The sequence below is a fragment of the Helobdella robusta genome (genome assembly GCF_000326865.2).
Source record: "Helobdella robusta unplaced genomic scaffold HELROscaffold_6, whole genome shotgun sequence".
Taxonomy (NCBI): Eukaryota; Metazoa; Annelida; class Clitellata; order Rhynchobdellida; family Glossiphoniidae; genus Helobdella; species Helobdella robusta.
This window is the reverse complement of record NW_008705330.1, coordinates 23,447-47,588: the sequence shown is the minus strand read 5'-3', so window position 1 is coordinate 47,588 and position 24,142 is coordinate 23,447. Positions and strand designations below refer to the sequence as shown.

The 24,142-nt window shown below is 32.3% G+C and overlaps 2 protein-coding genes across 2 annotated transcripts; both read right to left on the bottom strand.

Annotated features, from left to right (window-relative positions):
* Window positions 1-331: 331 nt before the first annotated feature.
* On the bottom strand, window positions 332-6,000 carry HELRODRAFT_189358 (hypothetical protein). Its single transcript, XM_009029024.1, has 10 exons — window positions 5,875-6,000; window positions 4,625-4,702; window positions 4,366-4,492; window positions 3,794-3,862; window positions 2,348-2,529; window positions 2,100-2,163; window positions 1,502-1,612; window positions 1,129-1,262; window positions 790-895; window positions 332-587 (listed from the first exon to the last, which is right to left on the bottom strand). Exons 1-10 carry the CDS (start codon window positions 5,938-5,940, stop codon window positions 448-450), a joined length of 1,077 nt encoding a protein of 358 aa, XP_009027272.1. The 5' UTR covers window positions 5,941-6,000; the 3' UTR covers window positions 332-447.
* An 11,523-nt stretch (window positions 6,001-17,523) lies between these two features.
* HELRODRAFT_69095 (hypothetical protein) lies at window positions 17,524-17,766 on the bottom strand (the record flags this gene model as incomplete). Its single annotated transcript, XM_009029006.1, has 1 exon — window positions 17,524-17,766. A coding segment is annotated over one exon (243 nt), but the record flags the coding sequence as incomplete, so codon positions are not given.
* Window positions 17,767-24,142: the final 6,376 nt, after the last annotated feature.

Sequence of the window (24,142 nt, the reverse complement as noted above, 5' to 3'; positions counted from 1 at the left end):
GCGAATATCATTACCACAAGGTTCCGCGCGTAAGAGGATGATAGTTCTTAATTTCAATTTATTTCAATTCAATTATGAATCTGGTGCAAATGAATCAATCAGCTGAAGTTTATTAGGCAGTAGGCACGACGCCAAATGTTTATCCCAAATTACATTACAGGAAAGCAAACAAAGCCCAGTTCTTAACATGAAGCCGTACCCATATTTCTGGTAAATGGGTTTGATATAGCCTAGTGTTTTTGGCATTTTAATCTCGAATCAATGATCAAACCAGTTTTATTTGAGCAATTCACACCAGCATTTTTGTTGTACAATTGAAACAAAAAATTCTGAAATTATTTTTATAAAATACGAAAATCGCGAAAAAATAACTTCAAAAGGTTAGCATATCAATCGGAATGGACAAAATATAGTTTTTGGAAGACATCAAAGTAAATGTTTTTTATATCAGATTTCCATGCAAATAATTGCATCTGCCTTGCTGACTTCCAGTTTCTTCAGGTCACTGAACGCAACTGGCTGCGGCGCACATGCGGGATGCTGAATGCTGCCAGCCTGAACCTTTCCTAACAAATCTTTAACAATACCTGCGCTTAATGTTAAGGTCTACTAGTAACTACTAAATTTTTAAAAAATACTCCATATTCTTTATATTCCCCAAATATTATACAAATTTAATAAACAATTTGTAGTAACTCATAAACGTGAAGTCCTAAGTTTAAAAAAAATCATTACATAGTTAATCCGTGTTAAAATGGACGCATAGAGCTTATTGCCATCAAAGGATACAAATCCATTTACCAAGTTTGCACGAAGACAAAGTCCAAGCCTGGTCAAACAAATACCCAACGCTGGCTTGCTTCAAATACAACTGCATCGAATCCACTGGGTCTATCTGCATGTGATTGATGAGAGGCATTAAATTGAAATCGAAGCACGACATCTCTTGATATCGAACGAACTTGATGAATAAATGTAAAAGCAATTTTTATTTTTGAATATACCTGATTTAAACCACTCCAGACTTAACAAGTTTGGTGAATAAGTTTAATGACATTTTTAATACCGGTTAAAAACCCTTTCAATAAATATGATCAGTAAATATTTTAATAAGAAACAATTTAAGACCTGGAGCAGGGGGTTACTCGTCACCCATCGTCCACCCACCGACAAACTGGATATAATCTCTTGCTTCAGAGGCTTCCACGACGACAAATCATCCTTACCCGCCAAACTGTCTTTCTCCGAGGAAAACAACCTAACTGAACATTCAGCAGCAAGCTCAGACTTAAATAAATCACTAAAATAAAATAATTACAACATATTCCAGAGCCAATCAAACTTAACAGTTGACATAAGGAAAAATATTGAAGAGGCAGAATGGCAGAAAAACGTTGATAGATGAGATTGATGTTAACAACGTAATAAAACTGTTATAAATCAGTGCAAGGCCTAACTGCCAGCTAACAGTACCAAAGTAAATGATGAGTAACAGCGTAACCTCCATTATCGACAATGATATCTGCTCCAAGCTGCCCTGTGGCGTCCATCAACATGCTTACTAGGTTTGTAGCACCGGCCTCTGCATGGCTTTCCATATCTACGATGCAGTCTCTTAGTGTTGAACACGTTAACAACTCAATACGATTTTTATGAAAAACAATAAAGTCAATAATTTGTTAAAATTGAAAATGGTTGAGCAGTGCGTTTGTTGACTCCTTTCATTATGAAAGATGATTGCGCATCACCCCACACACACCATACACACACACACACACACACACACACACACTATACCTTCTGAAGAACACGAGCTTGAACAATTATTTTCAGAATAATACATTCAAGATTATTTTATGCAGACGAGAATAAAAAGTTGTGGGTTAAACACACCAGCTGAGATATAATTTTTAATATTTACGATAGAAGCGACGACCTAAACATGCAGAACGAACTTTGTTTATTTAGGACAAAAGTAGATACAATCATACAAACACGTGCGTGGTTGAAAAATCATTCAAATTTTAATGTTTAAAAGACAAATATAACATTGACAATTTAATTCTTAATTTAAGAATTAAGATTTTATAAAATGTAACCAGGAGGATGACTGAGACTTTGCAAGAAATTCTTATCAGCTTTCTTTGACACAATTGCAGTAACCTGACCCAACCATAATCGAATGTACATTAAAAATAAATAAATTCTATATTAACTATTTCATACGTGTTTAATAAACATGCATCAGCAAATTTTTGAAATCACGTTTAGTTGGTGATTTTGTAGCCAAATTTTAAAAAATATTGCACAAAATGAAAATATTCTTTTTATCTCCACTTAAACCCACATTGGCCTTCCATAATTTAGCAAGTTGAAGAAGCAAGCATCCAAAAGATGAGGAGGCGTCACATAGGACGAGACGATCGTTGGCTTTCAAGGCAGCAAGGTAGTGCAGTGCTGTGTATGCCTTGACACCTTCACTCATCAGCAGGACTGCTTGTCTGTCGTCAACATCTGCCGCGAGGTCAACTGTTAAGAAATATTAGAAATACAATGATAATCATGTTCCATGCAACAATCATAACTATGTTCCGTTCAATAATTTAGAATTACGTTTAAAAAATTCTTCAAACTTTTCAAATGAGCCTATAAAAAGAGCAGGTTGAATGCGGAAAATGAAAATGGGTAAACCTCCAGGTTACCAAAAAGTTGCAGCAAAAACTTTGAAGGCTGGAAGTAGATGGAGAACATTCGATACTACTTATCTATAAAGTTAAAAAATCCATTAGATCGTGGAGCTAAAGCACAATCAAACTGTTGGAACACACTGTGACAGTGTTGGGCAGAATTTCGATGAGAACAATAATTAGGAACCAAGATTGATGAGATGTAATTTGGCTTTCACCATAAAGGAAGTATTAAAGCGTGCAACCAGCTAAGGAGCCAACAGTCATGACGATGTTCATAATGATGACGATTATATATATAAACAATTAATTGTGAATAATTATGAATGAAAATTTTCTTTCAATGAGATTGATAAAATTTTTAAAGTTTGATGTCTTTTTAGTGCAGTTTAGGAAAAAAAGATTTGCATAACAAACATGACGCCATTTTACACGCATGCAAACAAAAGTCCAACTACAATAGCATGCCAGCAAGCCTGGTTGATTAGACCAGCACCAGCTTGCTGCAGGATATCCTGAAAAATTAAAAAGTGCTTGAAGAAAAAAAAATTGACTTTGACAATGATAAATGTAATAAATAACAATAATAACGATCGTTTAATAATCAATTCATTTTATTGTGGTAGAAGAACGTTCCAATAGTTCGTCATCTACAGCAGCAAAAACTTTCTGGACAAAAACTACAACAAGTTCAGACCCAACAGAAAGAAAAATAAATGCAAGCAAAATTTTTCAAAACAAAAGTTTTTGCTTTAGCAACATGACAAAACGTGTGCCATTATCAATCATTTGCCATTGATTGTTCAACATTGAAACTATCTCCTGCTACTCCATGCAGTCATCCACATTATTTTGATTGCGTGCTGATGCTAAGCATTGGACGTAAACCAAAAAATTTCATGGACCGAGTATGCATGAGTCGGAGAATGAACTTCAACAGCAACCATCAACAAAAAATATGCCTGCAAAAAAAGAAGTTGGTGCGTCTATTTACGTCAGATTACATTCTGAAAGTGCTTTTAAATTAAATAAAATAATTATAATAATAACTAGAAAAATGAACCAATTGACCAATTAGTTAACGGAGAGAAAAATGTTTTGTTTACCAACATATATCTCGTTGACCACACATACATCAGCTCGTCCATGTGGTTGTGAGTCCAGTGGAATACTAGCTTCAAATTCAATTAGTTGATTTCCAAAAAATATTTTATAAGATGTGGTACATCAATTTGAAAATATGAAGATAGTATAATCACTAACTTTTAAATAAAATTCATGTATAATAGTAATTTATTTTTAACAAAATTTGCAACAATGCTTGAACAAACTAAATGAAAAATAGATCAATATATTATTGTTAAACCATTGCTTTCCATATTCAATAAATTAATCAGAATGGTTCATGTCATTTGCTTCCACTACTAAAACATTCAAATATTCATATTTCCACATACATATTTGATTTAATTTACATCTGTTCCCTCTAATTGATAATTAAAATTATTTTAACTTGTATTAATATTTAATATATATATATAAATATATAAATATATATATATATATATATCATTGTAATTAAGAAACAAACACACTTACACAGTTAACAAAAATGGAAATAAATTGAAAGAATTCAATTTAATAAAATGAAGATTGAAATGTTAAATGAATATTCAACCTACAACTCTGTTGTTGACTTTGAGGCATGAGACCATGCTACCAATCTGCAAGACGCAACCTGAGACACACATAGCAGGAGAGAAAGATGATTGGCCTTTCTTTGAGAATAACTTCACCAGAACATCCTTTAGTTGGTTTTCAACTGGTAATCTCAATCTCTACATTTAAATCTTTCAATATAATGTTTAAAAGCAGAAACTGAACGCTGGAAAAAAACGCTTTTACAAACTTTGTAATATGTGTATAAAAAAATATACCGAATGTTGGCGAGCGAGGTAGCAGGCAACAACTTTGATGGCCACTTCCTTTTGTCCCACCTTAAAATCATTCCTCTCCTGCAGTAAGTACATATTAACATTTGTTTGTGAAAAAATTTGGCAATTGAATTATCAAACAGTTATAAAAATTATCACAGAATGGAATTATTACTTTAAATTAATCGATCAGTTTGATGCCAAACTTGTAATTAAACTTAATAAAACACTGAAATCTTGTTAAATCTGAGCATACAAAAAGTTTTAATTCATATAAATAAATAATAAAAATCTACATTTCTAAACTGCCTAAATTAAATTTGAATTGATTTGAAAAAGATTCTAAAAAATTAAAACTGTTTTTAAAATTAAAAGTGAAAAAGCCTTAATGTTACCAAGTTTATTATATGATTTGATGCTGTTTTCCTAAAATGTACATTAAATGTACAGGATTAATAAAAATTTTTAGCATTTTTATTACAATATATACATTCCTATAACTTTATTTACTCAACACAAATAATTACAAGCTACAACTAAGCGATTTACTTTATTAGTAGTTTTGTGATATTATTTTAATAATTATTTATAATTAATACATGCTGAATAGAGTAAATTAACCAGAATAACAAAATAAATTGGTAGTCTAATATTTAGCCGCAGAACTGAACTGAAATGCATCCCACTAGCTATCAAATCAAACAAATGAATCATTCATACATATGTTCCAAATTTTAAAAAAATAGAAAATCAACATAATATTTTGAATAACTTATTTAAAAATTAACAGCTTAAAAATAACGAGCCTAGGCAAAGATACTTGTAACCTTGTCCTAGTCTAGCCTAGATTAGATCTTCAATTGGCTAACTAAACAGGTTAAAAATCTAAATAGACTACTTTTCCAAAATAATTAAAATAAAATATTATGTGTGAAGAGAAGAAATACATTAATTTTTTTTAATTTATTTTTTTAAATAGTAATGAAAAATTAAATAATTTGTTAATTTTTTTTTACTCTCTAACTTAAGTCTTAACTACTAAACTATATTAAGTTAAAATTACAAACAAATAAATAAAACTGAAAAAATAAATTTATATAAATGTCTGGGAATGCCACACACCACCCATTGATCAGAGTACTGTCCCTCCTACTTTGCTTGCTACAGAATTTAGAAACAGATGAAGTATTGCTTTTTGACAAAAAAATAAACGACAACCAGGAAGGGCAAACACAAACTGTAAAAACACCAACTTCATTTTGTGAAGAGAATACATAATCGAAGTTTCCATCCTTGCATTCACACAAAATTGAACGCATCGCAGTCGTTTAGTAATTAGTTTAGTTTAGTTTTAGTTGATAGCAGATCAAAAAAAGTTGTACAGCTGAGGTAAAAGTGGACGCAGTTTAAAAAAGACTATTTGTAATTTTCAATCACAAACTAAATGCCCTTTTTTCAACTTATATATTTGACAATATTTAATTTCCAAGTTTGTTTTTTAAAAGAACCAACGCAAATCGAATAAAGTGTACACGATACAGTCAATTATTTGTAATCAAATGTACATTACTAATTATAATTTCTTAATATCCTTTTGAATTATTACAACTTTTCAAAGTTCAAACAGAAGCGGTTGCATCTATTTCGATTTCTATCAGGACGACTAGAAAATCCAGGAACTTGATGACGGCTCAACAACTTGTTTCAGCATTGAGATTATTATCTCGTTTACCTTCGTTAATTTTACTGGAACAAAGTTTCGTAGTCTATGTCAAATGGGTTTTGAATCCTGCGTATGCGTATCAATCTAATCGGTTGCAGCACTTTATTTTCTTTTTTAATTCACTGCTGGAAAATAGAACATTCCATTTTTTGCAATGATTTTTTAAGATTGATAATTCGTGCATAAACTAATATAACAGAACAAAATGATTTAACTAAATGTCTTTGAAGCCAGATCACTACAAATATTAAAAACTTTTGGCAATGAAAAAAGGATAGGACAACCTAAGACAAAATGATAAAAATAAAGATTCTTTAAATAATTTTATAAAAACATACTTAATATAGTTTATATGGTCTTATAGTTGCCCTTCCCACAAGCATCCAATGATTAAACTTGGAAGAGAGGGTAGTCTCAAATGAAATGAAAACCATGAAACGGAAGTTTTTTCATTCATTTACTTTCCCCAAACTCGTCTAACTAAATCGCCTAAACATTTTCAACTGGATTTCAATCGGCGGAGCATGATGTCCAGCAGAGGTGACAAACGTTCGGTTCCTGCGAAATTGCTCTTGTAATTTTCAAAACATAAATTAAGGTATTGTCGATTTGACAATTTCCATGATATAAAGACATTTTATTTTTACTTCTTATTAAACTTAAGCAAGATTTATGGGTGACATACTTTGCTTTTGTTTCTACATTGCAAAGCTTTTTCTTATATAATAATGACTATTTTTCTGCTAACAGATACATTTCTTCGTACTTTTTTTTAAAGACGCATGCTGTATTCAGGGCATGCCACCTGAACGCCCGCGGACTGATACCATTTGAAATGTCTTGATCGACTTCCATTTAACTCTTATAATTATTCCCAGAATACATGTCTACAACTAATATGCTCTTTTTGTTCACTTGTACAAAGAAACGTTGTAGTCAAACACTCGTTCTAGTTTATATGGAGTACCATAGCAGATGAATAATGATTGCGGCTGATTACACGTTATGAGAGAACGTAACAACGGAATCACATCCAGCTTAAAAAATTTCTTAAATAATGCACTGTTTTAAATTTTTTCTCATTATTTTTCTACCCTACAGAATCTGCAGACTGGTACCAACATTTTCGGATTGTCGGTGAATACATTCTATACGGGTGTTGATAAATTCCAAATATTCTAATTGCTATTTATTTTTTTATTATTTAAGCTTCCTTAGTTTTATATATTTAAAAATAAACAATGGTTCGTTTAAATCGAAAAAACATGGAAAGAATAGCGAACTATTAAGAAAGCGATAAGAACTAATTTGAGTTTTATTGCTTACATGAATGGTGCTTTCCCATGAGATGTCCACTCAATTAATTGTAATCCTTGCGAATCTTCTGCATATCATCCCACAATGCACACTGCAGCTTCTTTCTTCAAGTTTGCGTGAACGAACACACATCAACTGACGCATACACAGACTCGCATATAGACGCAAACGAACACGCATCTATATACACATGAACAACGCTCATGCATTCACAAGCACGTGCACACAAATGCATTCGCATGCATTCACACATACACGCATCTCCTTACACATATACCAAATATATTTGTGTTATTACACAAACGTTTCTACACATAAACGCATAGGACATTTTACTCACATAATTACAAAAATACACATGTTTACATAAACATTCACTTACACACGTGCAAGTGTTATTCATAATGCGCCCTTACATAAACACATGTACGTATGCTGAGGCGCAAACTGCACAGAAGCATATACACACATATCCTTACACAAACATATGCACAGACACACGTACACATAGACGAATGCACATACACATGCACGCAAAAATACGTATGCTTGATTGTGTGGAACAATTTTTTTTTCTAAAAGTTTCACCATTTATACAAACAATTACCCCTCCATTTATATAAACAATTTTACGAGTTCTATTGGAGTAAGAATTTTTCGAAATAAACAATTGTTTCATAGAAAAATAAATTTAATGGTGATACAATTTTTAGGTACAAAGATTGTTAAATTATAAATTTAAAAAATTGTTGAACATCTTAAATTTGTTTCTAAATAATGTTAACGTGATATATCAATAAAGATCAGTGAAGATGTGATTCACGTTCATAAGTTCATAAGCAATAAATTTAATGTGTTGTTAGGAGTCGCAACCAATTAATCAATCAATCTATCGATATTTATTAATTAATCAATAAATCATTCAATCAAGGATTCGTATAGATTTCTTAGCAGACTACTATTTTGTCTTCGCACTACAGTAATTTTATTTTGTATCACCTTCCATTTCATCCACTTCTCATCTCGGCGGGCCTTCCAGATTCTTTCCTCCAATTTCTCACTCTCGTTGGTGTAGTGGCAACTAACACGTCTTCCTGCATTCGGCAGTATATCCTAAACATCTTAGCTTTTTTACTTTGACCTTTTCTTATATACCTTTTGTTTTTAGATGATTCCTAGTTATGTCCTTTTTTTAGTCTTTAACAGACGGCAGTGTGAATTCTCGATTTCCTCTTCTAGAACTGAACTGAAAATTTTTTCGAAACTTAACAGTAGTTCATTTTTTTCTGGAGAAAACCAGTTGCTTAGAAGTGTAGTCAGATGTCAATAAATTTAGTAAGAAAAAATCAGTATCTTGTGATAATCTTACCATGTTTATTGTGAAAATACTTATAAATGAAATAGTTTCTCCGGTTACACATTTTTTCAACTTGTCTCTCTCAAACGGCGTTTTCCCAAATAGTTTTAAAACTGCCAAGATCATGCCTGATTATAAAAAGGCCACAGAATCGATGTAAGTAATTACAGACCGACAACACTATTGTTACCGTTTTCAAAGATTTTCTAAAAAATAGACCTTATACACCTGAGAATGAATTGGAAAACCGTATATTATTCTAACTTTAATAAAATAAATAATGACGACAAGAATTTGTTTAGAAATATTGAGAAATTTAATAAAAAACTATCCAACGCTAGAAATTTGGTAGATTTCATAAATTAATGTGTACACACACACACACACACACACACACAGATATATATATATATATATATATATATATATATATATATATATTTGTTTATTTATTTATACGAATATAATTTTAACTGCACCGTCTCTTTTGTGCATAGTGAGTCTACGCGATAGTGTTGTAGTAGCCATCCCTATATAGGAAGTTCGAAGACGCACACAGTCGTCAAGAGGACACGAAAAAATATCTATGAGAAGACTACGTTTCTAATATATATATATTTATATATTTTTTTCTATATATGCGTGTTTGTATATATAGAAGTTCATGTGAGTGCAAGCGTTTCCTTTGTGATTCAAATGATGTGGTGCGATTATTTCTAAAGATATTATTATTAGTTGATGCTTCGGACAACAGGACCCGCTTGTTTTTCTATGTTGTGTTATTTCTTTGTGTATTTTGTTCCTCATGATGATGTTGCTGTTAGAAATTTGTATTTGTCCCAAATTTAATGTCGCACGAAATTGCCAGCACTTCAAAAAGTCCGAGAACTGTTTACAAATGAATTGATTGAATAAATAAATAAATTATTATTATATAAATGAATAAATATAACATATTTATAGAAGATTTAAATAAATAGTTCAACCGATGTTTGTCTTTGTTAACAGAATTTAAAAATTCAAGTGCAATACAACTGGTCGTTTTTGTTGCACTCCTTTATTCATCCCATTATACCTTCTGTACATTAACAAGAATTTGTGCATAGTTAAATATGTTATGCCTGTTTCATACTAAAACATGTAATATATATAAAAAATAATCGATTTATAGAAATACTACGTTTATGAATTATCGTGACAGGCACGTAAATAGCAGGAGTAGCATAGAGAAGTGTCATGGAGCGTCCATTATATAATTGTCTGTTGATGAGGAGAGCTCTCTACTTGGTCGGCATCATCAAGAATTAGAAATAGAGGAGTATGAAAGCTGCCTAATCTCTCTTATTATCTTACGCCATCTGCGATCAACATGCTGCTTTTTTATTATTCTCTTTTTCATTTTAGAATATTTTTTTTATTATTCTTTAAAAATAATAAAAAAAAACACAGAAACTGCTACAGCATGCAAAGCAATAGTATAAAATGGTAACGAAAAATAAATAATGGAAAAAAAATGTTCAATGTTATTTGGTTTAGTTTTTATTTACAGCGTTTTTATTGTTTAAATTATGTGAGTTTATGTTAGAACTTAAGTTTATTGTTTTTGAAAAATTTTTGAATTGAAAACTTTTGTTTGAATATGAAAAATTAAATATGAATATGTTTTCACATTGATTCCCAAAATATTTAAGATAACCAATGAAAGAGGAACAAGTTTTGTTTCATGTTTTTTATTTAAGTGTTATCATATTTTTTTATGATATTTTGGGCCACACATTATTTGCAAAGTAGTTGATTCTGTATCATTATCTTCACTTTTTATGGCAGTACATTACCGTGTACACATATCTAAATTATATTATTATTAATTATAATATTATTACTTATATTATTATTAATTATATTATTATATTACTACGTTCACGCGACACTAAATTTCAACGCCTCCTCAAATAAGTCACGTTACAATTTTTTACGCAACGTTTGAACGCCAACGCATCACAGCTCATCACATCATAATTCATCGCGTCATAATTCATCACGTCATAATTCATCACGTCGTAATTCATCACATCATAATTCATCACATCACGATTTATCATATGGTTTTACGGTTGTAACATCTCAGCACGAAATATTACCTCGTCATATGATATCACATACACATCGTATGGTAACAACTTACTCGCAAGTTAGCACACATACACTGACAAACACAGACATACCAACATAGCAACATAGACTTCGATCTGCGATCAGAGAGATAGAGAGACAGAGAGAGATGATAGAGAGAGAGAGAGAGAAAGAGACAGAGTGAGAGAGACAGAGAGAGAGAGAGAGAGACAGACAGAGTGAGAGAAAGAGAGACAGACAGACAGAGAGACAGACAGACAGAGTGAGAGAAAGAGAGACAGAGAGAGAGAGAGAGAGAGATACAGAAAGAGAACAGAGAGACAGAGAGAGAGCAGACGAGCAAATGACGAGTACTTACGATAAGGTGATCAGGCAGGCGACCTATGGCGATGCATGCGTAAATCCCGATCATTTGATGTGATATGCACTGGTCATTAGTATAACCGCTCTCAAAGGAGTGGGAGGCAATAACGATAACGATGCTCATGTTGCCTTTTCTAGTTGGTTAGTTGGCAGGCTGGTTGGCTGGATGGTTGGTTGGTTGATTGATTTGCTTGATGGCTAATTGGTGGTTGGTTGGTTGGCTAGCTAGCTAGCTGGTTGGTTGGGTAGCTAACTAGCTAGCTGGCTGGCTAACTGGTCGGTCGGTAGGTCGGCTGGTTGTTTTGCTTTGTAATATTGATTGGCTTTATTGTGACTGAATGAACAATTTAATAGTTTTTATGTTGAACGTTATTCTAATCGATCGCCAGTTTGTATCGACAACAAAGTTATGCTCCTTTTATTGCAACTTTATTAGTAGCAAAACAAGAGTTAAAAAGAGCAACTTCCTAATCATCATCAAACGAAAAATTTTAATGAACATGGTGTCCTTTAGGCTTACTAAAATGCTCAGATACAGGACCGCAGTAAGAAAAATGATAAGAGAGCGAGGCAGTTGTAATCGATATGCAGCCATGAATCTCGACATATCATCTTGACTTCGTTAAAAACGTTCGTATGGTAGACGACACATGCTCATTCAATCTATCGTTTATGAATCGTTTGTTGCTCGCGGAGCATGTCTCGACTTCCGTTCGCTGGTTTGTGCTGCAAATCAAACGTCAGTGATTAATTTTTTTCGATAGAAATTTACTTTGTTGAATGCCACATTTTTTCTTTTATAGAAGTTTTTATTTTGCAACAACTATTACCACTAATTTTTATGGAATTTTATTTTATTAAATATAAACTGTTTTTTAAATAATGATGTTTTAAAAAGAATATTTCGATTAAATAAAATAACAATTAATTAAAATTTAATGATCGATTAATAACCTGCTTCGCTTCATGAAAGAGTAAACACTGTATTATTATTATTATTTTCTCAATATACTATAATTTTATACTCAAGCCAATTGAATATATCTACAGTGATTATCCAATCACCGTTTCTGGCTGTGAAAGTTTAACCCCACCCATTCCGGTTAGACGAGGAGTTCTCCGGGGCGACCCCACCTTCCCATTACTTTTTAATTTATGCTTTAACTTGCTGATGAGACTTATCGAAAAGGAAAAATTTCAATAGTGCGGGTCCACAGCCATTCTACATTCCAGAGCTTGGCTTCAATTTGCCGATGACACTGCGATCATAGCAAATAGCACTGACGACAGTGCCCAAAAATTGATCGATTTAAACCAAGCCTGATGTAGCGCAACTGTAATATGCATAAAGATCAGCATTTGGCATGAGGAAAAGAAATGGTAGATATAGATATGAACAATTCTCTCCCAGGCTGACCATCGACGATAAATCAATTTCGTTTAACTAGGAAAAATATATGATTATTAAGGATGCAATGCTAAAGCGGAAAAACGCCTGATTGATTGATAAACTCAAGATATTTTGTTTATCATAAATAAGTTGGATACCACACTCCAGTGGAAATGCAGATAGTTCGCAGATATATCCCATCGCAATTAGCTTTTGAATTACACACCTATGACTTTTCGTTGACATGGATTGGGAACTATTTGGACCCTTTGATCGCAGAATCGGTGAGAAATTGGTTATCCTTGCCAGTTAGCAGCTGTGTGTCGGAGTGTACTCCCTTATAAATCAGGAAGATTAAACTTGAGATCACTTAAACATTACACCGATGCGTCGACGGTCAAACTCCGTAACTACCTGAAATCGCACGTCAACAATGAAATAAAATGTTTATAGACTGAATATCACAACAGTTACAACAAAGTCAACAATATCCTTTTTGATTCAGCTGATGTAAAACCGACACTTAAAAAGCTGTCGACAGCTCAACAAAAATCCAATCTCGTACATCTATCCTCACTGAAATGGCAGTAACAAATATTAAATCGATCATAGATCACGTCCCGAAAACGGGCGTTTCCCGATTGTCAAAGTTCCTAGCCGATTTGCTAGAGACTTTATTCAAATTTATTAGGAAGGCATTAATTCAAACAACTTCATACAAATTCCAATCTCTCCAGATGGGGTAAGTCCTCCAACGCATTGTGTCCTCTCTGTAACGCATTGCCGACAAACAAGCACGTCCTGTCAATTTGTGGTTTAGTTGCAGCTTCAAAAAGATATACAACACGTCATATTAAAATATTGTCTTTTATTCTGGAGAAGATTGGATCGGTTGCCAAATCAGATGTTACAATCGCCGATACGACTAACGACGATTTTGTCTCAGTATCGTTCCTTTTCAAATCATTTTTGCCCGATATAGTACTTCTTCGAGGTGATACAATCGAAATAAAATTGACAGTCTGTCACGAACTCAACTTCACCCCATCAAGGAACTATAAAATATCTAAATACCAGAACATCCATAACAATTTGGTCGACGAGAAGAAAAGCCTCAAAATTATTAACACATTTGAAATCTCTCCACTAGGTTTTTTTAAACACTTTAACTTATCACTTGTGAATTTTATTTGGTCTGACCAATTTCATAATGATTTGACTAACTCGACAATATCAGCAATGTATGCAATTTATTGCGACAGAAACTCGAATGTATCATAACTTTTTTTAGACTTATCTTCTATTTCTAGTTGTACGCATTTTATTTTGATATAATGGCGAACATCGTAGACTACTTTACTGATTTTTATTTTATTCTATTTTATCTTATTTTCACTTCATTGTATGTTTATTTTACTTTTGGCAAAATAAACAGTTTCCATTATTATTATTATTATTATTATTATTATTATTATTATTATTATTATTATTATTATTATTATTATTATTATTATTATTATTATTATTATTATTATTATTATTTGATTACCGATGATGTTGAAAGTTGACTGGCTCTGCCTGTAAGCAGTTGTTTGGCCTTATAAACTGGCTGGTTTAGAATCACTAAGAGTAAAATTCCCGCAAAAATCTGTGGCCTAAAAAACTACATCAAAATAGACAATTTGCTTCTGGACTTGGATGACATCAATCCTACCCTCAAAAATTTTAAATCCGAGCAACAAGAAATTAAATTCGTCAACCTCACATCTCTTAGTTGCCAAGGTGCAGTGAGAGAGCATATCAGCGCGTCTCAAATTATTCGTTGGTCGAAAACGACAACCACACTTACAGAAGTAATTATTAAATTTGTCAGCAGCTGCCAACAAACTCCAACCTGGTCAAATGGGGCAGATGTTCTAACACTCTATGTCAGTTATGCCTAGCCAAGCAAACCAACAAACATGTTATATCTAACTGCGGCTCAACAACAGCTTTGAAAAGATGCACGATTCAACACAATGCAATTTTAACGATAATTTTAGAAAACATCAAAAAGTGCACAAATCCAGAAGTTTCGACTTTGATTATGATGATCGCCACCCAGTTTCAGCACTTTTCAAGTCGTTTCGTCTGGATATTGTTCTGGTTCACAATATCATCATCGAAGTTCTAAAATTAACAGTGTGTCATAAAACAAATTTGACAAAGTCGAAAGATTTTAAAATTAACAAATATGATTAAAATTTGCAATTAAATCTAAAAAGCGAATACAGTAACTTAAAACTTTCAATAAAAAATTTTGAAATTTCTCTATAAGAATTTTTAAATACTTTTAGTTTATCGCTTGACAATTTAGTTTGGTCTTAACATTTTAGAAACATTTTAATAAACTCTGTTTTATCATCATCACATTCAATGCATTGCGGCCGAAATACCAAACGAATCCTTTTTTAAAATATTTTGTTAGCACTCATTCATATGGAATGACGAGCAAAATAGACAACCTTTTTTTTATTAATTTTAGCTCAATTTTATTTAATCTAATCTTATACTATTATTTTATTTTACTATATTGGTAGTTTTTTATGGAATAAAAAGCAGTGTTCATATTATTATTACTATTATTATTACTATACTATCATTTAATGATAAAATGATAAACACTGTTATAAGGTTATCGTATGATTTACTGCGACAGGAACAAGCTATGATGCTAATTAAATATATTTCACCATCCTGCACTTAACTTCACAATGAGCAAAATGGTCTTAACCTTTAATATTATTTTATACAGTTTTTATAAATTTTATCATTGCGCATTATTTAATTAACATTAACTTATATATATATATATATATATATATATATATATATATATCATTGTATGCTTTTTATGGTGAAAAAAAAGATGTTCCCATTATTACTATTATTATGTATTCTTTTCACACAGCTGAACCGAATTATTATTATTACTACAACACATTAAATCCTATATTTCAGAGCGACATCTCTGCAGACATAGGAGGAAGCGAAGCACAAAAACATGCGCACGTGCTAAAACACAACAACACACATACACACACACATATATATACACACATACACACACACACACACACACACACAGTCGTCCACAACAACACACACGCACACAAAATGACATGCACTGCTTATTATTATTATTATACCCCTAACAACACTCGTTTACAATCAATTGATTCACAATGGTTTCATGAAGAGATGTTACCTCCCGCCAATCCATCAGCCCGTCTGATGAACTCAAACAAGCATATTAAGTGATAACGCAAATAGGCAAATAAATTCCCTCCAATATGTTGTCCATGCCATGTGTGCGTGTGCGTGTTTATGCAACAGATAACATGCGTCTACATGCATGAATGCCCGTGTTTAACAAGCTGCATCACGTTTTGGTGGAAAGTGAGACAACATGAATGTATGTTTATATCATATCGGGTAATGTTTGTTACGAAGGGTTTTTGGAAATAAATATCATATAAATATTGTGAAGTTGTGTTCGGCTTGCTTATTATTATAACACTTTCCTCGACTAACGAAAGAACAACCAAATTAAATTAGTTTTTATTCAGTTTTTTATATAATGTTGAAACAAAATTTAGAAAATTAAAAATTTCAACATTCACTAATACTCATTTCTTAAGCTCTCTATGAAACACAAAGTTTTAAGATCAACAATTTCTAAATTAAGCACAGCGTAATAAAATCAGAATTTCAAATGAAACAAAATAAAACTACTGATTGCTGCGTCAAAAATCTACTTATTCAAATCGCTGTATTCAACATAACGTTTCAATATCATTAATGAGTTTATTAAAATCGATTATTAACAATTTATAGTAATTGTGTCATATGAAGATAAATGAAAAATCACATACTTAAAGGTTTATGGAGCTGTTAGAATAAATTTTGAAAATTGAGATTTGTTTTCACGTGTTCACAATTTTTTGACAAAAAAATAAGTTGTGGCAAAACGTTTGCTTGAAATTGCCCTCGAATGTGGACGCCTCATATTTTTCATCAATCGGTTTCATATCAAGAACAGTCTCGAAACTTTTACGCTCCATTTTGTTTGGCGCATTCTTTTCGATACAGATATTCTTGCTCTTGTCAGCTGCTTCCTTTGTTGATTTGTGACCGTTTTTGTCGCTATTATTTTCAAATTTTTCAAAAAATAATTCTGTATTACGGTTTTTGTGTTTTTCTTTGAAATTTTCTAAAATTAATTCTTTGTTTATTTTGTTTTGAAATTGGTTGTTGAACTGCATAGAATGAAAATTTAGTGGCGGTGCAGGCATTGAAATGTTCCAAAACTCTGAATTCAACGTTGAAGACAGGAAAGGAACGAATGAATTTGTCCGCTGCTTCCAGTTTAAAATTTCGTCTTTGTTCTCTTTTGTTGTTTCTTTTAATTTATCGGTGCATGAAATTATATGCAACTTCTCATTCAATCTTGGGTGGTTTTGAGGGATCAACAAAGTAAGAAGAGAAGGATGAGCCGGATTGAAAGGAAAAGAAGTGCTTGTTGGAAATTTATTTGCAATGCATTCATCGGTCTTATTGTGAGTGCTGCCGGAGAGCGATGGTGGGTTTGTGGATGGGCTGTTGATATCCAGACCTGGATTCTGTTTCTTCCATTTTGTTCTCCTGTTCTGAAACCAAATTTTGACTTGAGTTTCAGTCAGGTTCAAAGCCAGTGCCAAGTTAAGTCTCTCGCATACGGAGAGATACCTTGTTTGACGAAATTTGTTTTCAAGGGAAACCAACTGCTCGTACGTGAAAGCAGTTCTCGCCCTTCTCAGCTTGTTGTTGATGTTCTCGCTCATGTTTTCTGAGTTGTCATCGTTTTGGTGTGTGCTCTCAAGATCAATATCGTCATCAAATTCTTCTGCTATATCCTCTTCGTCATACAAATTAGCATCAACATTCGATATGTTGTAGAATTTGTTTTCAGATGCACGTAGATTGAATTCATCTGAATTGGACAATTTGATGTTCTTGGGAGAATTGAAACCATTTTTGATTGTTGTGGCGATGTGGTTGTGATTCTTGCTGAACTGAGCTCCATCAATGGAATCATCTAATTTTGGAGATGTCAGTTGGAAAATTAATGTTGTTACGAGATAATGTTAGACTTTAATGCTATTCACACAAATGAAAAATAAATTAACGAAATGGAAATAACTCAAACGTACTTCTACTGGAAACAGATTTATTTCCATGCACAACGTCATCATAGAAAGAATTTGTGTGACGTTCTAACTGTTTTAAAAACTGATCATCCTGAAGAGTTAGGTGGTACCACGATGGGGAAGCGTTAAAAGAGGGCATGAAAGATGGTGCGAGGCTTTGCGTGCCAATCGCACGTGGTCTGCTGCTGCTGCTGCTGCTGGTGGGTGATGAACTCAAAATGTCCTGGACTCGAAAACTTTTTTTTTTTTCTATCCGATGATTCGAAAACTCACTCTCCTCTGGAGGGGAAAATGTTGACGTGTACAAAGTTTGATTTCCATGCAGGATTGTTTCAGAAGTTGAAAAAGATGACATTGTCGACGACGATGATGACGACGATAATAGTGATGATGATGATGATGACGATAATAGTGATGATGATGACGTTGATGGCGAATTTTGTTCAGTACGAGTAAGCAAGGTAGTTGTTGATGACGAAGGTGATGAAGACAACGACGAAGATGGTGATGATGATAGTGATGATGCTAATGGAGTTTGATGAGGATCAGACAGAAATTCAACATCCAATAAAATGGCCATGACCGAAGTGTCGATGATGATGATGATGTCGGTGATGTTGATGATGATGATGGTGATGATGATGATGTTGATGAGGGTGATGACGATAAAGATGATAATGTTGTCAATAACAATGGAGATGGTGTGTTGATAATGATGCTAAAATGTTGAAGATGACGAATAACAAGAATAAAATTTAAAAAAGAAAGCCAATAAGATGATGAAATAATATAAAATTAACAAATTATCTTAATTTCAAACAAAAGCTTGGTTTTATTTTTTTTATAATATAATTTAGACACTCAGATTTTAAAATTGTAGAACAACAATACAACAATATCTATTTTAAAATCATTTGAAAGTTTTTATGCTAATGAAATAAACTTTTCTGGTAATCCTCAACAAAAAATAATCTTTAAACATGTTTTAAATTTACATTTTCTTTACTTATGATTATTAACCAAGTGTCTTGATATTTTTTTTTCGAAGTATCAACTATCAAACAGTACACAATTCAAGACCACACACATGTCGCAAGCCAAGAACAAAATTTACTGTATTATATAAATATCTATATAATATTTATGTGAAGATAATACGTACGTATGATTCATGGCGTATAATGTGAGGTAATGATGCATATAGTTTAGGTCGCCTGCAATATTTAGCATCAGAGAATGCATTGCTATATCAGCAGATTTGTTAGCCAATCAGCTGTCACGTTGCGCTTCACTGCATTCATTTAACGTTTGTCATTGGCTGGGATCATCCATATATATATATATATATATATATATATATATATATATATATATATGTATTTTAAGTAATATAAATTTATATATATTTATATAATTGCTGGAAGACCATAATTGATGCAATATTTGATCAAATCTACCGAATTTTTAGCTCGCTTCACCATGAACACCAACAATTTTCTTATTAATTTTAATAAATTAGAAAATGATTACAAAATTACTGTTAGAAATATTGAAAAGTTCAATCGTAAACTTTCAAAAGCTAAAAATTCTGTAGATTTTATCAAATATTACATTTATATAATTATATACAACATTTTCTCTATAAATTAAGTGTTTGTGAAGGCTAAAGAACCGTGCAAATGTAACTTTATAATTTTGATATTTTTGATATTTTACTTCACTTGAAGAGCCAATTTTTTAATTTGTAAGACACGCTATTTAATCGAATGAAAATTGTGTTAATTGCATGCATTATTTTATTTATCGAGATTCAGAGATCAAAAAGAAGAGGCTTGGCTAACTTAAATGATCGGTTACAGTGAGATGTGTATGAGTCCATTAAATAGAAATTAGTTGATAACAGTGAGTACACGAAAAAAATTTGAACTGATAAACAGTGAAAAATTGACTTTGTATCAAACCAATTAAATGCACATATATCAATAGGTAATGAACTCTGGAAAATGTGTATGTATATGTATCAAATATATGGGAAACTTCGCTTGAAAATGGAACCTTACTTGCGAATTAATCCAATTAAATTAATTTAAAATTAACTCTTCCGTGATTGATTGGGAAACGTATTTTATAATTACATTATGCAAATTGAAAGACTTCAATAATTATACTGAGTACGTGGACTATGAATTTGGAAGTGAGAGTTGTGTTGCAGATAGCAGATTCTCGACAGATGTTGTGATCAAAATATCAAACAAGCCTCAAAGAAAAAATAGTTTAAAACAATCGATCAAAGCAAGGTAAGTAAATTTTTTCACCAATTAGCAACACATAGTGCTAAAACTCCGTTAAACTGAAGAAGAATGAGAACAACAGCTTTGAACGACAAAACTTATTGAAACAAATGTATAAATGTTATACAACTGTTGCACAAATGTTCTATTAATGTTGCACAAACATTGCGCAATGTATCAATGATTTTTATCAAAAACGGTCAGCAGATTTAATGATGCTAGCCACACCCTGATCTTTATCTGACGAAGTTTTCTATTAAGAATATTTGGAAACTTTTAATCTCTCTCTTTCTCTTCCTCTCTCTCCCTTTTTCTCTCATTTATATATATATATATATATTATTGATAAAAATTACAATATATATATATATATATATATATTGGACGAAGACCATAATAATAGAGTAATTAACACAATCTTCCGTATTGTAATGAGATTAAAAATTGGTTATTGTTATAAGCCAGAAAAATATTGTTGACATGTCGACCAATCAATTGTGGTTTAAGTTTAAGTCTTTCTCCAAATAATGTGTGTACGAGCATTGTTACTGCAGTTTGTTGTCTGGTCTATGGAAACGTGCTTCCATATCAATACCGTATTTTTTAGATGTTTTTTTATGATTTTTAACGGTTTCAGTGTGAGATAAAACTTTTTATGGTTTCTCTGCCAGGTACGATTGTAAACAACAACTCAACACCGAAACAGTTTTAAAGTTGTTTCAAAAGGTTTAAATCAACTCTATTAGGTTTCTTTTAATAAAAACAATAAACTGCTTGTCGACTCTTCAATTTAGATTTCTTCGTCAAATTTCTTGGAAGAAACAACTTTCACTTAGCTCAAATGTTGCAAACTATAAACTAAAATAATAATGCAAACTATAAAATAAAAATAATATGGCAGGTCACGTTTGTCGGAACATTTTCAGGACGCGAGTATATTTTAGTTTTTGTTTGTGATGCGTGTATGTCTTTATATGAGTGTCTTCGTGTGTGTCTTTGTGTGTGTCTTTGTATGTGTATATATGCTATGCAGTGCTTACGTAACGCGCTAGCATGTACAGATGAACAGTTTTACTATAAACGCTCGTATGTTGTTGTATGTTTTATGTTGTTGATTGTGCTTGACCATCTGTGCCAATTGAGATAGAATCTGGAAACAACGCGCTCAACAATTAGTTCAGGCATGCGTTAAGCAACACTTCGCCGTTTTTTCCCATCAGAGAATCTGCCTTCACGTTCTTATTTTGTTGGTTTTGTTGTTGATTCTGTTGCTTCGTATATTGCGGTTGTGTCGTTGTTGTCATTGTAAATTTTTAGTTGTTGTTTTTAGTTGTATGTTTTTGTTTTGGTGTTGTCAGTGCGTGGTTTTGATTCAACACAAATCTAACAAAACAAAAGCTTGATTGTGGTTTTGCGTTAACGTTCAGTTGTTATTGTTATTAGACAATATTTGTTTACTCATTACCATTGCAATGAAATAAAAATTGTCTGCTTTCTGACAAATCAAAAATATTTTGACAAGAAACAAATAGATTGTGCTGCTGAATGTCTCCATATGCAACTACGTGTTTCTATTTATATACGGTGTTTATTTCAATTCAATACATCTTTTTTGTCAGTTTCTTGCTTGATCATCTTCTTCGTCATGGCCGTCATCATAATCATCATCCCTATATTACTATAGTTTGACCTTAATCATCATCATCACCATCATCATCATAATCATCATCGTAATCATCATATCACTACATTCACAATTATCATCACTGACACCATCATCTCTATCCTCATCGTCGTCGTCGTCATCATCAATGAACAGTCATCAACCAACAATAACATTCATTAACACTTGACATTTACTTGTAACAACATAATAATAATAATAATAATAATAATATTGTTATTGTTATTATTAACAATAATAACAGCAACAGTAATAATAAAATATTAATATATCAGTTGGGAAGTTTGATTACGATGGGTGATGATGATGATGATGATGATGATGATGATGATGATGATAGCAGCCAAGCAAACATACATCGTCATCATTGAAATATCAAAAATAGATTTGGGGAAGGGAATCATGAAGGGGAATATAAACATGATATTAAGGATGTTGTTGATCATGGTAAATTTTTCTAAATTCAACAAAACAACAAAACTGGATGGGAGATTGGTATGAAAACGAATATGATAGGAGAGCGATAAGTGTGTAATGGATAAGTTATGATGAGAACTTTCAATGCAACTTGGCAGGCCGACTCAATATTTTCTTATCAATCCTGCAGGGAGCATGTCTTGCCAACACATGTTTTATCAGCAGTTGTCAGCTGCTCATCATGTCCAGTCTCGTTCTTCTAAATGACTTGCAACGTTTTAATTGATAATTAAACATGCATGCCTGTCCAATGTTATGTGTGGCTCGCGTGAATGCATACAATTGCACGAGCACTTGACAGCTTATGCAAGCCTCATCAAGCAATTAGTATCAACTCATCAATGGGCTAATTGCTTCATCGATTGGTAGCGTTCGATAACTGAGCTGGTTTGCTATATTCATAAAAACAATAATAGACGTTTATGAATAGATAATTGTTTTATTCGTGGCCTTCTAGACCCAGAGTTGGTGAGATTTTGGTATCACTATTAACTCTACTTTGGAGTATCACTATTGCAAGAGTTATCGCTAGTACGTATGACAACAATAGTTTGTAGTGAAACAAAAAATGATTTAAATTATTTAGTGCTTTGAGTATTTATTTTAAAGCATTCCAAACAAAAAATTGAATTCACTTTTAACAACCGAACCAGCTCACAAACGTTATCAACAGCCTGAGCCGGATTTGATGATCTGGAGGACTCTAATTATTTTCAGAAACTTTCTAACAATCATAACGCAATCATAAAACAATCGAATCGTGATATTATCATTGTAATGAATTCTGCCTTCAATGAATTTTAATGAACACCTCGGCAAGCTGTGTTGATTGGTGCCACGACTGCAAACCTGTTGTAGGAGCACCTGGTGTGGCAGTTGGGCTGGATGACGGACTGACCTGAAAGGCAGACAGGCTCGGGTTTGATAGACTGTGATTAATTAAAGGCTCGTTAAGTAAATTAACAAATTAATATTACAATAATGAATGAATGAATTAGCTAACCGCCTGCAATGGCATTTGCTTGAACATTGGAATTACACATGAAAGAAGAAACTACAAGTGAAAGAAGAATCTTCTGACCAAGCAAACGAAAAAATATTTAATTAATATAGGATCAAACCTTTTAATTTGCTTATAAATTTTTAAAAAGTTGAGTAATTTAAAAAAATTCTCAAGCAACTCGTCACAGCGGAGCAGAACAAAGCAGAGCAGCGAGTTGCGTCCTGCTGCTATCAATTAATAACAAATAAATTGCACTGTTGTTACGTATTAAAGCGAAGGCAGCCGACAATTAATTCCTTTCTGTTTATCGAGATTTGAAAACAATACATCCTCATCATCGTCGCTTCATCCACTCCATTAATTGCTCTTTTCTTCTTTCTTATTTTTATTATTAATTTTCGAGCTTCTTATTTTTTTATTTGCAAGACTCACACGGTCCTCGTATCGATTCATTTCTTACTGCGACGAAACTGATAATTATCGGCAAGTTCTATAAATAATGGTATTAATGTTTTTATGTGTGCATGTTGGAGTTTGTCTCTCTCTCTCTTTCTT

Excerpts from the sequence above, each read along its gene's own strand:
- HELRODRAFT_189358 (XM_009029024.1), bottom strand. The coding sequence starts at position 5,940 with ATGCGTTCAATTTTGTGTGAATGCAAGGATGGAAACTTCGATTATGTA. Across the intron at positions 1,263-1,501 it reads TATCATTGTCGATAATGGAG|TTAGGTTGTTTTCCTCGGAG; the intron begins GTTACGCTGTTA and ends CTGAATGTTCAG. Across the intron at positions 896-1,128 it reads CGAGTAACCCCCTGCTCCAG|ATAGACCCAGTGGATTCGAT; the intron begins GTCTTAAATTGT and ends AATCACATGCAG.